At 44.6% G+C, this 14,957-nt stretch overlaps 1 protein-coding gene across 11 annotated transcripts in view; it reads left to right on the top strand.

The window, feature by feature from the left end:
• The window catches only part of DGKZ (diacylglycerol kinase zeta), a 138,673-nt gene that overhangs the window by 72,065 nt on the left and 51,651 nt on the right, over nucleotides 1–14,957 (top strand). The window contains exon 1 of one of the 11 annotated variants that reach the window (XM_079950830.1): nucleotides 1,024–1,168. The exons of 8 other annotated variants lie outside the window; for them this stretch is intronic. Coding sequence is in view for 2 of the 3 variants with exons in the window: in XM_079950836.1 (XP_079806962.1) it covers nucleotides 8,355–8,410 (56 nt within the window). In the remaining variant the exon portion in view is untranslated. Of the gene's footprint in view, nucleotides 1–1,023; nucleotides 1,169–4,726; nucleotides 4,750–8,339; nucleotides 8,411–14,957 lie in introns of those variants that run through there. 2 more of the 11 variants (XM_079950827.1, XM_079950836.1) reach the window with 2 other exon arrangements.

Raw genomic sequence — 14,957 nt, 5'->3', positions numbered from 1 at the left:
CCGTACGGGCCAGTCTTGACAGACTCTGGGGTTGTGCGCCCATCTCACTTAAGAGGCCAGGGGCCAGCGCTGTCCGGAGACACTTCCGGGTCACGTGGCCAGCGTGACATCGCTGCTCTGGTGAGCCAGAGCCGCACACGGAAACGCCGTTTACCTTCCCGCTGGTAAGCGGTCCCTATTTATCTACTTGCACCCGGAGGTGCTTTCGAACTGCTAGGTTGGCAGGCGCTGGGACCGAGCAGCGGGAGCGCACCCCGCCGCAGGGATTCGAACCGCCGACCTTTCGATCGGCAAGTCCTAGGCGCTGAGGCTTTAACCCACAGCGCCACCTGCGTCCCATACGTACCTTGATTAGAACCAAGTAATAAAACTAAGGTGTTTTCCTAATGGTCCAATATGGTTGTCTGCACTATTTGATAGATATGTCACTGATAAGCAAAGCTTATGGCTGAGTGCAAGGTCTCTTTAAGCAGAGAAACGACTGGATGGGAAGGAAATGAGGCAATGAAGAAAGTGACCTTTTGCAGTTGCAAAAGTGGGTCAGTGCAATTCTACTGAAGCAGAAGTGGGTCAGTGCAGGTGTCTTCCCAAGAGAGCAGGATTCTCTTGAGTCCCCTTTAAGGGATGTGTATGCAACGCTTTTAAAAAGTTTGGCCAATAAAATACTTCAGAATCAAAAGTGTGTGTGTGAAGTTAGAATTGTTTGCATGCTCTCTTGCCATCCACCCCTGACACTGTGTGTGTGTGTGTGTGTGTGTGTGTGAAGATAGAATTAATAAAATAAAAAGTTGCTGGTTGGCCCCTGAGTAATGTAGCTCTATTGTGTGTTTCTTGTTCTGCAAGGACTGTCTGAACGCTGAACTTAGCTGGGGTCAGTAAGTGTGTTTGTGTTTGTGTCTCACTCACTCACTCACTCACTCACTCATTTCATTCCCCGCCCCCTTAGAGGTAGCCGCCCCCATAGCAGCCGTAGGAGGAAGTGCCTGTTGGTTATTTTAAAAAGGGCTGTCATGATTTGCAGCATGGGGAGGAGGCAGTGGGATAAACAGAGACCTCTCTCTCCAAACTAGGACTGAATCTCTTCAGGGCTGGCAGCCTCTCTTCCTCCTGCAGCTGCTACCCAGGCTCCTCTTCACCTGCAAGAATTCTCCCTTCAGCTTCGGATCAGGTCACAAAGGCTCTGCCCGTCCCCTCCTCTTCCTCCCCCACCCCGTGTTTAACCGTTCTTTGCTTAGGGTTTGCCATTCAGGGTGAGGAAGTGAGGCGCTTTTGAGAGCGGGAAGGGAAATGCTGGATCTCTGTGTGAAATAGCCTCACCCTGTGACTCTAGAGACATGGCAGGAGAGCAGGATGAGATCCTTTGCTGGGTGGGTTAAACATTGTTGGAAGCTGCTCAACAGTAGTTTCAGAAGCTTCCGGAGGGAGTGTTCTTGTGGGCCAGTTCTGTGTCGTTTGTAACCATAGGTTTGAGGGGATTTGCAGTTAGGGACCCCTTTGTTTCCAGCTTGGGGGGAGAGTTTTCCATCTTCTCTCTGCTTTGTTATGAACCTGGCCTTGAAAGAGAGTTTCCTTAGACTGGAGGTGCAAAGTGACTTCGTTTTTATTTTATTGCAACAAACTTGAGGCCAATTTACTAGTTGTGTTTGGATGTTGTGTAGCCTTCAAAGGTTGCCTTTAATATGTTGGAATGTGCTGAGCTTGGTTTCACGAGGCGGGGGAATAGAAGTTAGCACAGGGCAGTGTGCTTTTGCATTTACCCCTTGGGCTTTTATTTTCACACGTGAGGTGTTTGTATGCACCTGCATCCATGTTGGAGAACCTGAGATACCTGGTTAGGAGAAAACAATTAAGCTGACATTGTGCTGTACCTTAGCAATTTTTAGTGCTCCTGGTGGGGGTTGATTCATACAGACATCTCACTGCAAAGAAATGGGGACCGAATGTTAAGTCACCCATAAGAACTTCACCATCTTAAAAAAAATGTCTTGTGAACCAGATGGTAGTGTGACTGGCAAGTGGATGAGATGGTGAGGGCAGCTGCAGCAGTAATAGGACAGGCTTGTCTGCTTAATGCAGCCTCACTGGATATTAGTCTGCTGAATAAGGCAGGTTGGCAAGAGGGTGTCAGAGGTCCTGTGTGGTTTATTGAGCAGGGTCCCCAGCAGTTTTTTCAGAGTTTGCATCTGGGTCTCTGTCCCCAATCATAGGGGAGACAGTGGTGGCCTTTTCTTTTTATCAGTAGATCACAGACCTGGGACTGTAGCAGGGCCTTGTTTTTTCCCCTGTTCAGATTCTATGCTGGAAAAAAATATGAAAGAAACTCCTTAAAAAATTCCTCCCCATCTTCTGTTCTGTCAAGGGATTTGTGAACTAACAGCTGCTTTCCTTACACAGACCAGTTGTAAAGAGCAAGTCCCTCTGGCGAAGCTCGTCTAAATTTACTTGTGTGAGACAAGGGTTCTGTATTCCCAAAGTGGAGCTCCCACAGGTTAACTTCCTTGTAGCCAAACTATTTAGCACTGTACCCATAGTTTCCAAGGCTGCCTTCTGCCTTTTAACATTATGCCTGAAATTTTCCAGACTGGGCTTAGGTATCTTAAGAATGCTTTCGTCTTCTCAAGGTACCGTGTGCTATGGCAAAATGTGAAGATGTTATACAAGATGTAGTTCCACACTATGCCCTCTTTAAAGCATGCCATCTGGCAATCTATATGTAGAGTGGCAAACGGTTTGTGTCATGTAGTTCTCTCCACGGCTTGGATGAAGTGACTTTCCTCCATGCCACAGCAAACCTGAAGGTTTAGAATAGTGGTGAAAATGGTCTGTTCTGGATGTTGAGCTGTCGCTTTCTAAATGGTGGAAGCCAGCACGTGGAGTGACTTAAAATGGCCCCTATATGGCAACCATAAACATGTACATATGCCGTAGGAAAGGACTAGACCAACAGAGGGTACCTGCTGCCCAAACAAAGAGCAAGGTGTTTATGAACCCCAACTGCTGACATTTTTACTAGGTAAACTAATAATGCCATTCACCTTCCTAGTCGACAGGTGATTGGGTTTTCACAGCACTTGACCTAGCCTAAGAACCTAGAATAGCTAATATCTGTATTCTCAGTTGCTACATTATTTTCCTACACGATGCAGGAGTTTTGCCGTCATAACCAATTGCTGCAAGGTTGGTCAGGCTCCATAATAACGTTTTGTTCCAACCAGCAGTCAAGGCTTCACAGTTGAGGAGCAGATGTGCCCAGGCAGTCATACATGTATAAATTTACTTATTGCATATTTGAAAGAGATGGTAATATTAAAGCATGGAACAGCTCTATTTTTACATAATTTGAAAATACGTCAGCCCAAAGGGAGAGGTCTCTTTCCTCTTGGGCAGGCTGGATTTCTTTTATGACTGTAATGCTTGACATTTCTGTGATGACCTTTTGGTTTTGAACCAAAAAAACAACAACATGTCTGAATGTCAAGGTGGGAGGGGGCACTATAAAAGATGTTACCATAGTTCCAGTTTAAAGTTTAGTAGGCTAATACTTTTGGCAAGGAAAATGTCAGAATAATGTACGTTGAGGATGTACATCAAACACAAGTGGGCAGTTAAGGGTTCCTTTATTATTATTCCTCAGGGTGTTCCCTTACAGTTTTGGATTCTTACGTTTTCTGTCATTCAGATATATCTCAAATGGATCCCCCGTAAGTTAAATTTTGTCTTTTGAGGGTTATGCCCTTAAAAAAAAAATACCATCCCTTTGCCATCCCTTTAGAACCTTGGGAATAGTGGGGTCTCTCTGTTCAGTTCTTGTGAGTTGAGGTACATGAATATTAAATGGTGCTGAGAAACTACATTTTTCACTTCAGATTTTGGGGTGAAAAGCTGGATGGGGATTGTTCTTTCTTTGTGCTGTTTTACTGCTATTCACAGCCCTCATCGGCTGCTATTTTGGTATATTTTTAAGTAAATAAAATAAATAACTTATAATCTAGCCAAAACTAATTGACTAAATGATGACTTAACTTGTGTTTGTGAAGCAGACCATCTTTAAATGGTGCTGAAGAAGCAGACAATTGGGGCTGCAATGCAATCAAGCTACAAAATATATGGAGAGGCGAGTGTTGAAGGGAGATCATGTATCTGCTTATAGCGCACCCAATGTTGTGGCCAGTTGGTTTGGGAAGTGGGTGGCCGCGTGTGTTCGTATGGAGGATTGAAGATTTCTAGCACCTTTTGCACTCCTCCCCCCCAAAAAAACCCCCAAGGCAAATGGGGATTGCACTGTTTCAGTGGGAGAATTTATTTACAAAACACACACATGCACACTTTCCATCATTTCAGCTCAGTATGCGTCACTTCAACCATTTGGGCATATCAGAAGTTTTTAATGAGAGTAACGAGGAAGGACTGTAGCAGAGTGGTAACATAAGAACAGGCCATTGGGCCATTGGGCCATCTAGTCCAGCGTCCTGTTCAATAGTAGCCAACCAGATGCCTTTGGGAAGCCCATTAGCAGAACCCTGGGTGCAAGAGTGCTCTCGCTTCCTGCAGCTCCAGCAACTGTTATTCAGAAGCAGACTGGCATTCAGAAGACCCAGGTTCAATCCCTGGCATCTCCAAGCGTGATGGGGAGAGAATACTATCTGAAACCCAGAGAGGAGCTGCTGCTGCTGCCTGTTGATGTAGGCAGCACTGAGCTTAGATGGACCAATGTTCTGACTCAGTATAAGGCAGCTTTCCTATGTTGCTGTGAGCTAAATATGAAAGTTGCACCATTTGACCTTCCATCTTGTTGCAGGTATGGGGCGCTGGGCTATAGTTACTTAGCATTTCCCGTTTCCTATCTGGATGTGTTGAGAGCAACTCCTTCTTTCTTGCTTCTCATGTTCCTTCCTGCCATTTAAAATAGGATGCAGGGCTTGGCTCTGGTGAGTAGCAGGTCCAGTTCAGCCCACAAGGGCCCATTTTCCATGAACACACTATGAAGCATTGCTTTTCTTGTCTCTTCTTAGAGTGCAGTCTTCTAACAGTTTATTTTAGTGTAAATAGCATTGTTGAAACATGGCAGTGAATGCATTTTACGGCATGTTTTCCCCAGTCTAGATGGTTATCTATGTGATGTTTGTGTGTGCATGAATGTGAAGAATGTCTTCCTTTCTGCCAGATTTGGGTAACTAAGTAGTAAGACTATATATCCTGCTGCTGCTGCGCATTAGGCTTGATACATGGATAAGGAACAAAGCTGTGGAAGCAGGAGTCTGCCATCCCTTGCCTGCTGTGACTGTGTGCGTCTGGTTCTGCATCCCTGGCAAAAGCTTATTAGCATCAGCATAACATTAAGATTGAAGAGCTATGGTTACTGGGCAGACTGGAGCCAGCAAACACAAAATTATATTAAGAAGAGCTATCTGCAACTCTTTGAGATAGTATTATCTCATGGCTTCAACTTGCAGAGCAGAAGGTGGTTCTACATTAAATTTCGGAAGTACTGAACTTTCATTGGACAGGGGAGTTGGTAATTTTACACACACACTTATTTTAGTCAAGACTGGTTTATGGCATTCTGCTTGGCAGGACAGAAATGAAATAGCTTTATGGATTATGCTCCCCTGCCCTGTCAGATGTGGGAGCTGGCTGTGTCCTGAACAGAGCTTGGGAAGGGAGATGGTTGGTAGCCTCTTGTAAACTGTTCAAATCAGCCTCCACAACTCTTGTTATTTTGGACTACACTTCTCATCATTCCTGACTAACGACCATGCTGCCTTGGGTTGATGAGAGGTATGATTTAAATATTTTGGAGGGCACCAGGTTGGAGAAGGCTGCTCTAAGTTTTATGATAGGACTCTGGGGTATAGATAAATATAAGTATAAAACAGGAAGGCTGCAAAATATTTTCACTGCCTTATCAAAAGTCTGCAAGTCCAGAAATTCTGTCAGTCCTTCAGGCACAAAGAAGGAAAGTTAAGGGGGAGTTACGGTATTTCAGAATAAAGTCAATGTCTCTTTTGGGTAGCTTTGTTAACCCACCCACCCCAATTAATAAACCATCTCTGTATTATTTGTTTTTGTTAGTTACACAGGCTTACAAATGGGCTTGTTTTTTCAAACCCACAGGGTTGGAAGATCCCCAGAAAGGCACCTAGTCAGACTATCAGATACGTTTTTCTGTACCCAGTAGAGATAGATGGTTATCCATCATTTCACTGGGAAAAAAATGCTAGAAAAGATTCCAGAGCCTGCCTAGGCAGTTTGCTCCATTGTTGTGCCATATGTTTAAAGATTATGTCTTTCAAATTATAAATTTGAAAGTCACAGACCAAAAGACATAAGTCAGTAGATATTGAGGCCGTACTTTAGTCTGCTTAAGAAAATAATGGAATTTCTTTTTCCATTCAGAAGGTTTCTACAGGAACAAAGCTTACTCGCGATGTGGTTGGATGGAGTTTCTCTGTGTGTCTTTGGGGATATGAGCTGCTTCTTTGTGGGTTCTCAATGCTGAAGTAATAAGAAAAGGGATATTTGCTAATAATGAAATGCTGGGGAAGTTGGCAGTGCTCTTTGACCCTTCCTCTAGAACTGTCTTCACTGACCTGTTCATGCTGATGCACTCCATAAGTACTTTAGGACTTGTTAGAACAGGACACGTGTGAGTTAAGTGTGCCTGCACATCCAATTTAAACCAGTTTCAAATTCATTTAATGGTCATAATGCTGCTCAGCCCAAGCATTATCGTTCTGTGATGAGGATTAGTGATTTCTGAGCATTTTCACAAAATTACAGTTTCCAGAGGGACATGGGTGGCGCAGAGCCTTGGGCTTGCCAATCAGAAGGTTGGCGGTTCAAATCCCCGCGACAGGGTGAGCTCCCGTTGTTCAGTCCCTGCTCCTGCCAACCTAGCAGTTGGAAAGCACGTCAAAGTACAAGTAGATAAATTCCCGCTCCAGCGGGAAGGTAAACGGCATTTCTGTGCGCTGCTCTGGTTCACCAGAAGCAGCTTAGTCATGCTGGCCACATGACTCGGAAGCTGTACGCCGGCTCCCTCAGCCAATAAAGCGAGATGAGTTTCGCAACCCCAGAGTCGGTCACGACTGGACCTAATGGTCAGGGGTCCCTTTACCTTTACTACAGTTTCCAGTGTCCTTGGAGGAAGGGGCCATGATGGTTTCGGTGTGTAAGGTAGTTATGCCAAGAACTAAACACATAGAGCAGGGATGGAGAACCTGTGACCCTGCAGACTTGGTTGGCCTCCAAATCCCATCAGACCTATTCAGCATGGATGATGGGAGCTGTAGTCCAGTAGCATCTGGAGGGCTGCAGGTTCCCCCTCTCTGGCGTAGAGGCTGCTTTCACATTCATTCCAAGAGACCTGCACATGTATCTGGATAATTATTTCTGTGACTACCCTATGACTGCCTGGCAAGGTGTCACGGTACCGTCAGGCAAGGAATGTCCAGTGTGAGGAATTGACGCTTTACTGTCAAAAGTACACTTCCAGTTTAGGAAAAGTCAGTTGCTGTAACAGAGAGGTCCAGCTTATGTATCTCCCCCACCTGAGCTGCTCACAAGCAGGCGAAGATTCTGCCTGCATGCAATCCACTTCTGCTCCTCTCACCTCTGGTCCTGGGAGACCGTGCAGCAAGAGAGGTGGGGGCAGGAGGAGGAGGAGGTGTGGAAGCCCCTTTCTCTACACCAGCCTGACCTTTCCCTCCCTCCTGCACTTGTTCTTCACTCTCCAATCCTGCAGCTTCTTCTGCCTCAGACTCTCATCTTCCAGCTGTTACAGGCTCCCCTAGACCACTGACCCAGTCTTCCAAGACAGTCTCCAACCCCAGTTCTCTTGGTGCCCACTCCTCAGTATCCAGTCTTATTGTCCAGCCAGTCCCTGCCGCTGGGGCAAGTCTTGTTTAGCTGCAGAAGAGAACAGAAATCCTCCATTGGTAGAGGCAGTTGGCTGTTGTTAAAATGCTTCTGTTACCCCATTTATTGCCAATACTGCTTTCCTCAGTAGCAAGTCTGAGTGTGAGCAGACACACCTGCTCCTCGAGCAGGCCTTGGCACTTGGTTGTGGTTCTTCAGCGAGCCCTAAAATAAGACTTGGCTGCTGCTCGCGCACAGCCAGCTTGGTTCTCTCACCCCACAAGGCTGTTACGTACGTGCAAGCTTGGCTCTGAAGGCCAGGCACTCAAACTGCGGAGGCTTCTGTGATAACTGCCTGTGTACTTCAGAGTTCTTGGCAGCTTAACAAGCACATCCTTTCTGGTTAAAAGGCAGTTGGTGGGGAGAGAGAAAGAGAACTTCTGTTCAGGCAAATGTTGAGTGTCCCTCTCCGATAACTGAGAACTCGAGTGCCTCAGATGATTCAAGAGGCTTTGCATCTCAAGGATCATCCCCTGCATGCTTCTGGTGCCAGGTGGGTGCATGTGGTGTATGATTCATGTGCCACGTTTACTGGGAAATGAAAGGGGAAACTGGGCCTGGCCAGCTAACTCTGTCGAGTCAGGGGAAGACCCTGTGAGAAATGCGCACCCTCCTTCTTCTCAAGCCACTGTGGCTTTCGGTCATGCTGCTCAACCACAAATGGCCCATCTAATCTCGTGCGCTGCATCTAGCGGAGCGTAGGGCCTGGCAACTATCATAGCAAGGAAAGCCCTCCTCCTTCCTGCATGCCTTTGGCAAGCTCAGCATGGTCGAGTGCTGTGTGGTGCAACCGCTGCAGATCAGGAGATGCAACAGCCCAGCTAGAATGGAAAGAGGATCTTCGAGAGGGGAGGCAGAGGGAGCTTCGTATATGAGAAAGTGCATCTTGGGATGTCAGGAGGGTGTGGGAGTAAGGAAACACGAGCTGAAGGAAAGCTCTGGCATGTGAGCTGCACCGGAGTTGGAGCGGAATCCCCGGCCAAGCTTCCCAAGCCTCCGCGGCTGCCTGTTTTTAGCGTTCTGATGGCAAAGCGATAGTGAGCAGAGCCCACGAGGTCCCTGTGTCAACAGTGGGGATTATTAATAGCGCTTGTACTTCTAGCAGTTTCCTGATCCTGGGGATGCTAGTAGCTGATGTTATAGGAAAAACCCCACTTGGCAGGCTTCAGGGTCTGCCCTTCCTGCAACATGCTCTCTTTGCAGTCTGTTGCCTTTTGGAAGGGAGAGAAATGGACATTCCTGTGACCTCTCTTAACCTGTGTTGCAAGTAAACTAGTCCCAGGCTAGCTGCATACAACAGGCTTTGTGTCTTACTCTAGGGGTAAATGGCAAAGCGCGGGCCACAGGAATACCCACATTTTACACATCATTTATTCTACACACCAAAAGACGTACAGGGGGCACTGATGGTTGGAGCCTTTGTAGTCAACTGCCTAGTGACTTGTAGGATTCCTGAGTTGGGAGTTGTGGCTGGGGATTGCCAAGCCTGTTGTATGCAGGGGGTGGTGTTAAGACAGTGCAGAGCAATAAGCTGAAACTCTCCTTGGATTTGGGGATATCTCAGTTGACAGCCTTTTGCACTGAACTTTCTCCTGGCTCTGCTTAGCTCTCTAGGGAATAAGGCAAGATACAGTGAAATGTGTGGAACTTGATCTCGGCACCCACACTTCCTGCTAGAAGGCTGAGAGGAAGGAACATGCTTTGTGTGACTTGACCCAGCTTGATTATTAAGCTGGAGTTTCAGCTGCCTTTTGAAAGGAAAACATGCCCCATTAAGTTAAGCTTATCACAACCCTGATTACAGATCATTAGCAGATCAAAGCCCCAAGCTTTGCTAGTGAAAGGGCTTATGATCCGGAATCAGGGCCTTTAGAGAAACTGTGTGTGCATGTTGCGTGTTGCTCTCTCTTTCTCCCCCCTCCCCCCCTGACTTTAAGGATATCAGAAATAAATTCTGTAAGACTTCTTTATGCAGCATATTCAGATACGCAAAAATGCTAGAACAACAAATGTTCTTATTTCCGCTGCAAAGATTCAGTATGGATTAGCAGCACTCTGAGTAAATGCAATAGGCCATTTTCAATTAGATATGCAGCAGCTGCTGTGTGGTTTGTTGCTTTGTGGATATTTCAGTTTTGAATATGTTTTAGTTTCAGATGTAATTTTGTTGCTTATTATTCATTGTACATTGTGATGGTATCTGAGGTATCTGATGATATGGCAATCCATAAATATAATGATTAATAATAAAAAATAAGTTTTGCTTCACACGAACTAATATTTACGATATCTACAGTTTCAGAGACACAAAGAGCATGATTCACCTAAGTCCCACCAGCATAAGGCTTTTGCAAGGGCTTCCACCCCTCTCCTCTCCTCCCCCAACGCTCCCCAGAATTGGCTCGGGGGGGGGGGGGGTCAGGAGAACAGCCTGTGGGGATCGTTCCACCTAGCAAGCTGCAATGTTTGTCATGGCAGGACGATCACCATAACATGATGTTTAATTCCACCTAAAGCTTTTCATTCTCATCACACAAACACTACAGATTATTATATCATTCAGTTCGGCAAAATGTAGTACGGGTTTTGTTCATAAAAAAGTCTTTTGATTGTTAAATGAATTCTTCTGCCAGCCTGATAGGAGGTTTGAAACTCATGTTGAGGTTCAACGTGAAAGTCAGGTTGGTTTATGTAAGATCTCTTCTCTCAGCTCCATAGGTGGGGCAGCCCCATTCCTAAAGGGGAGTGTTATGTAAGTTAATACAGGGAGTTTGCTAACCTGACCTTTACATAGCTAATTATGCAGGTTAACAGAAAGTTTAGTATGAACACCAGGAATTAAATGACAGGCATATGTTTTGTTTTGCCAGGGTGTTAGGGATGCAGTGAACAAGGGGGATACCAAAAGGTGTAAAGCAAACAAATTAGTTTATGCTGTAATTTAGAGGTTAAAAATTAGTGAGGAGGTATCTAAAAAAATAAATTTTAATATTGTATCGCAACACCAATACAAACAAAAACAGGTTTAAAAGCAAAGTAAGAGTGCGTTACAATGCAACCATGGTTGAGCATTTAGGGAGAGTGATGCTGAGAAAAATATGCATAACTTGTTGAAGTCAGTGAGACAGAGTCCCTAACTATTTTTAACTTTTATAGTAATGATTTGGTGTCATATTTGGCCAATGCAACCTTCCCCCCCCCCCAGTAATTACAAACAGAAAGATCTCAGTCTTGATGTATACAGATAATTTTAGTGCTTCCCTCTTTCTTGATTGGGCCTCAGAAATCTCGTGGAGGTGATCAGCATATACGGTAAACAGGAAATCCTATCTATAAATTACTCTAAAACCAAGATTATTACTTCTGGCAAACACAGTCCTAGGTATAAGTGGTGTTTAGATCAGAAAACTATAGAACAGACTCATTCATTTAGATACCTGGGTCTAACCTTTAGCGAAGCCCTCTCTTGGAAAGTGTCATATGGAAGCAGTGCACAAAATCTGTGTCACTGATTCACATGCCATTAAGGTTTTGGAAACTGTGCAAAATATCCCACCACCACCCCCGGAAGCTATACTCTCTACCATCAGGAATATCAGCAGCTTTTCTTCATATAGAATCTGGGTGGCCAGCAATTAAGACAAAAGCGGATTGAGTTTAGTTAAAGTATATTTTTTTTAAAAAATGCTACTATGCCTATTCACTCAATAGGTGCCTATTCCTGCACTGTGCTATATGGAATTGGGTGAAAACCAACTCTGGAAAGCAGCTTGTCAAGATGTTTCAGTCCATTATTATTTTCCAGAACTGAGTTCTGCTTTAACCCTGAATAAGTGTCCACTTAGGGATTGACTCAAGGGACCTGCAACTAATTAGAAACACTAGATTTCCCCCTCGGTATCCACTCTTGAGGACAGAGCATTTTAAAGCTAGTTTATTGACCAAACTCCTCACCAGCTTCCTCAGGAATTGCCTTTATTGAGCTGTATGTGATGCCCATTGCAGTCTTGGACGGCCAGCTCAAGAAAACCAGCCCGTAGGCTGACAGACTTTGTATTCTTGGTCAACTTCAGATGGAAGACATCACTAAAACAATAAACTTATGAACTTAAAGCCAAACAATACACTAGAACAACAGGTTTGTTCCGAAACTCATTTTTTGGCAATATGTTCCTGAGGGGTAGTTGTGTTAGTCTGTTTCAGCAAAACCTACTAAGTCTTATGCTACATTAAAGACTAACAGATTTATTGTGGTGTAAACCCTCATGGACTAGAGCCTACTCTGTTAGATGCAGGACGAAGTGCACTATAGTGCATAAAAGCTTATGCCATAATGAGTATTTCAAAGCTCTGACGGGATACCAGCACATGCTGTACATGCAAACAGACTGAAGTCCGGGAAAACTTTTATTCACATCAGGAATATGTTTCTGTGCACTCGTACCAATGTTCAGGAGCAAATCTCGCCAAATTCAGTGGGACATAACTTCCCTTATGGTCTACTTGTGGTCACACTGCACAGGCTCTAAAATTCAGAATTAATTATCCCCGTGTGGTCTCTTACTGATCTTCAGTGTATGTTTTGACTTGGGAATCTTCAGTAACATTCAGTTTGCTGGAGTGAAAGGATAGTGTTAGGCCGCTTTGTATATAAGCCCACCAAACCCCAAAACAAATTATTACTATCCTGCTGTGCTGGAGGCTGGCAGAGGAGGTACAAAAAGGTTACTGCATTTCTACCCTGGATGTGAAAGGATTAAACCACCAATACCCATAACATTCTCTTGAGAATCAAAGGGACAAGTAATACTCAGGTGCTTGGGAAAACTAATGCACATGTGTTTGCTGTACAAGAAGGGGTGGGGAGGCACAATGAACCCTGGCTGTGAAGCTGATTTTTAAAAATTAACGAGTTTAAATATATGTTTAAGGCAGCAATCCTATCCACAATTACTTTACAATACATGCCATTAAACTGAATTGAATTGAATAGATTTGAAGAACAAAATCCCAGCATTTATTCCCAATAAAATTGTGTTGTTTTAGCTTTACTACTGCTGACTCTGAAGGTATTACATTTCCTTCAAATCTGGGCTGAATTCTACAGGCTAAGGGAGAGTGCTTTGTTCTGCCAAGGTTTCAAAATCTGGGAGAAAAGCAAGGATTCCCTCTTGTAACTTTTAACTGTGAAGCAGCAAGAACAGGGACAATATGACACAGCAGCCTGTCATAGTAGACTTCCTCCCAACCTAGCAGTTTGAAAGCATATCCACACGAGTAGATAAATAGGTACTACTGTGTTGGAAAGGTAAACAGAGTTTCCGTGTGCTCCGGCACTCGTTATGGCGTTTCGTTGCACCAGAAGCGGTTTAATCATGCTGGCCACATGACCTGGAAAGCTGTCTGCGGACAAACTCCGGCTCCCTTAGCCCGAAAGCGGACATGAGTGCTGCACCTTATAGTTGAATTTGACTGGACTTTACCATCTAGAAGTCCTTTACCTTTACTATAGGAGTCACATCGCATGCTTTGCTGTGTTCTCAGCCTTAAGGAACAATGACAGCTGAAAGGGCACGTTGTGTATAACTGGTTTCACTATACAAATAATGCAAGAGTAATAGAGGACTGTTATTTAGTGCCATGAGCAAATGTCAAGGCAAGAAGAGTTTTCCACTGCTTCTTTCTCAACTTTTTGTAGCATGTGCAAGGGGCAGCTCTTAGAAAATGCCTCGTATTTATAGTATAATTAACAAACAAATTGTATAATACACAAATTGGGCTGCCCAGATTTGAGTGACAGAGACATTTTCATTGCTGTATGTAGGAGCTAAATGCAAATCTAAAGGAATCTCTAATTACTTGCTGTGGAAAGTGACTGCTTGAAAGAAATGCTAATGCAGGGTAACTTCCACATAATCTGCCTGCCCAGTTTTAACAGACTTCTGTAAAGTTTTGGCCTCATGGCAGGTGTGTGGGATACCTGGATATCATCAGATTACTGTCTTTTGATATCCTATCAAAACTAGGAGCTATAGATTAAATCAAGAAACATGAGTCATTTTTGCTCTGCACAAAACGTATGACTATCCAGTTGCAGATTGGAATGGTTGCTGAGCCTTGCAGTGAGATTTGGATACTTCTGACTATTAAGAATTACTGTTGCTTGAAAAAAAGCAATCCTTTTGAAGTTTACTCACATCATATAGAGAGTATGACTAACAGGGACCTAAAATGTGCTTTACATTTGGGATTGAACAGAGTGCTTGTTGCAGATATAGAAAGATAAGAGACCTCGGGTACAATTGTATTTTAGAACTCTGAGCAGTTATTCATTGAGCATTGAGCACAGTGAGTGCTGGCAAGTAGTTAAAAGAAAAAGAAAAGAAAAAGAATTCCTGTTGTTCCATTATTAGGCATCAGTAGAGCTCTGCTATTGCTTCACAGACGCATCTTTTGTCATCTTTTGTCTCATTCATAGTCTGCTTCTGGCTGTTTTTTTATTGGACCAAATTCTCTAAACTGAGCTTTAAATTTCACGAAATGGAAAATGTTCTGTTCTTCCAGTTTTGATCTTCTGTGTACAGTTGACAAGCAGGAAGCAGATTGAACCAACATGTATTTTGTTTGCACTCAGGCCCAGGCTGTTTTAAAATAGAATAGAAGTAGCCTGAGCAGCTTTTATCCTTAACACCTCATTTAAGGTTAAAGGTAAAGGAACCCCTGCCCGTACGGGCCAGTCTTGACAGACTCTGGGGTTGTGCGCCCATCTCACTTAAGAGGCCAGGGGCCAGCGCTGTCCGGAGACACTTCCGGGTCACGTGGCCAGCGTGACATCGCTGCTCTGGCGAGCCAGAGCCGCACACGGAAACGCCGTTTACCTTCCCGCTGGTAAGCGGTCCCTATTTATCTACTTGCACCCGGAGGTGCTTTCGAACTGCTAGGTTGGCAGGCGCTGGGACCGAGCAGCGGGAGCGCACCCCGCCGCAGGGATTCGAACCGCCGACCTTTCGATCGGCAAGTCCTAGGCGCTGAGGCTTTAA

Source organism: Podarcis cretensis (genome assembly GCF_951804945.1).
Source record: "Podarcis cretensis genome assembly, chromosome: 1".
Lineage (NCBI taxonomy): Eukaryota > Metazoa > Chordata > Lepidosauria > Squamata > Lacertidae > Podarcis > Podarcis cretensis.
Note: the sequence above shows the minus strand (reverse complement) of the source record. Positions and strands in the feature narration are given on the sequence as shown.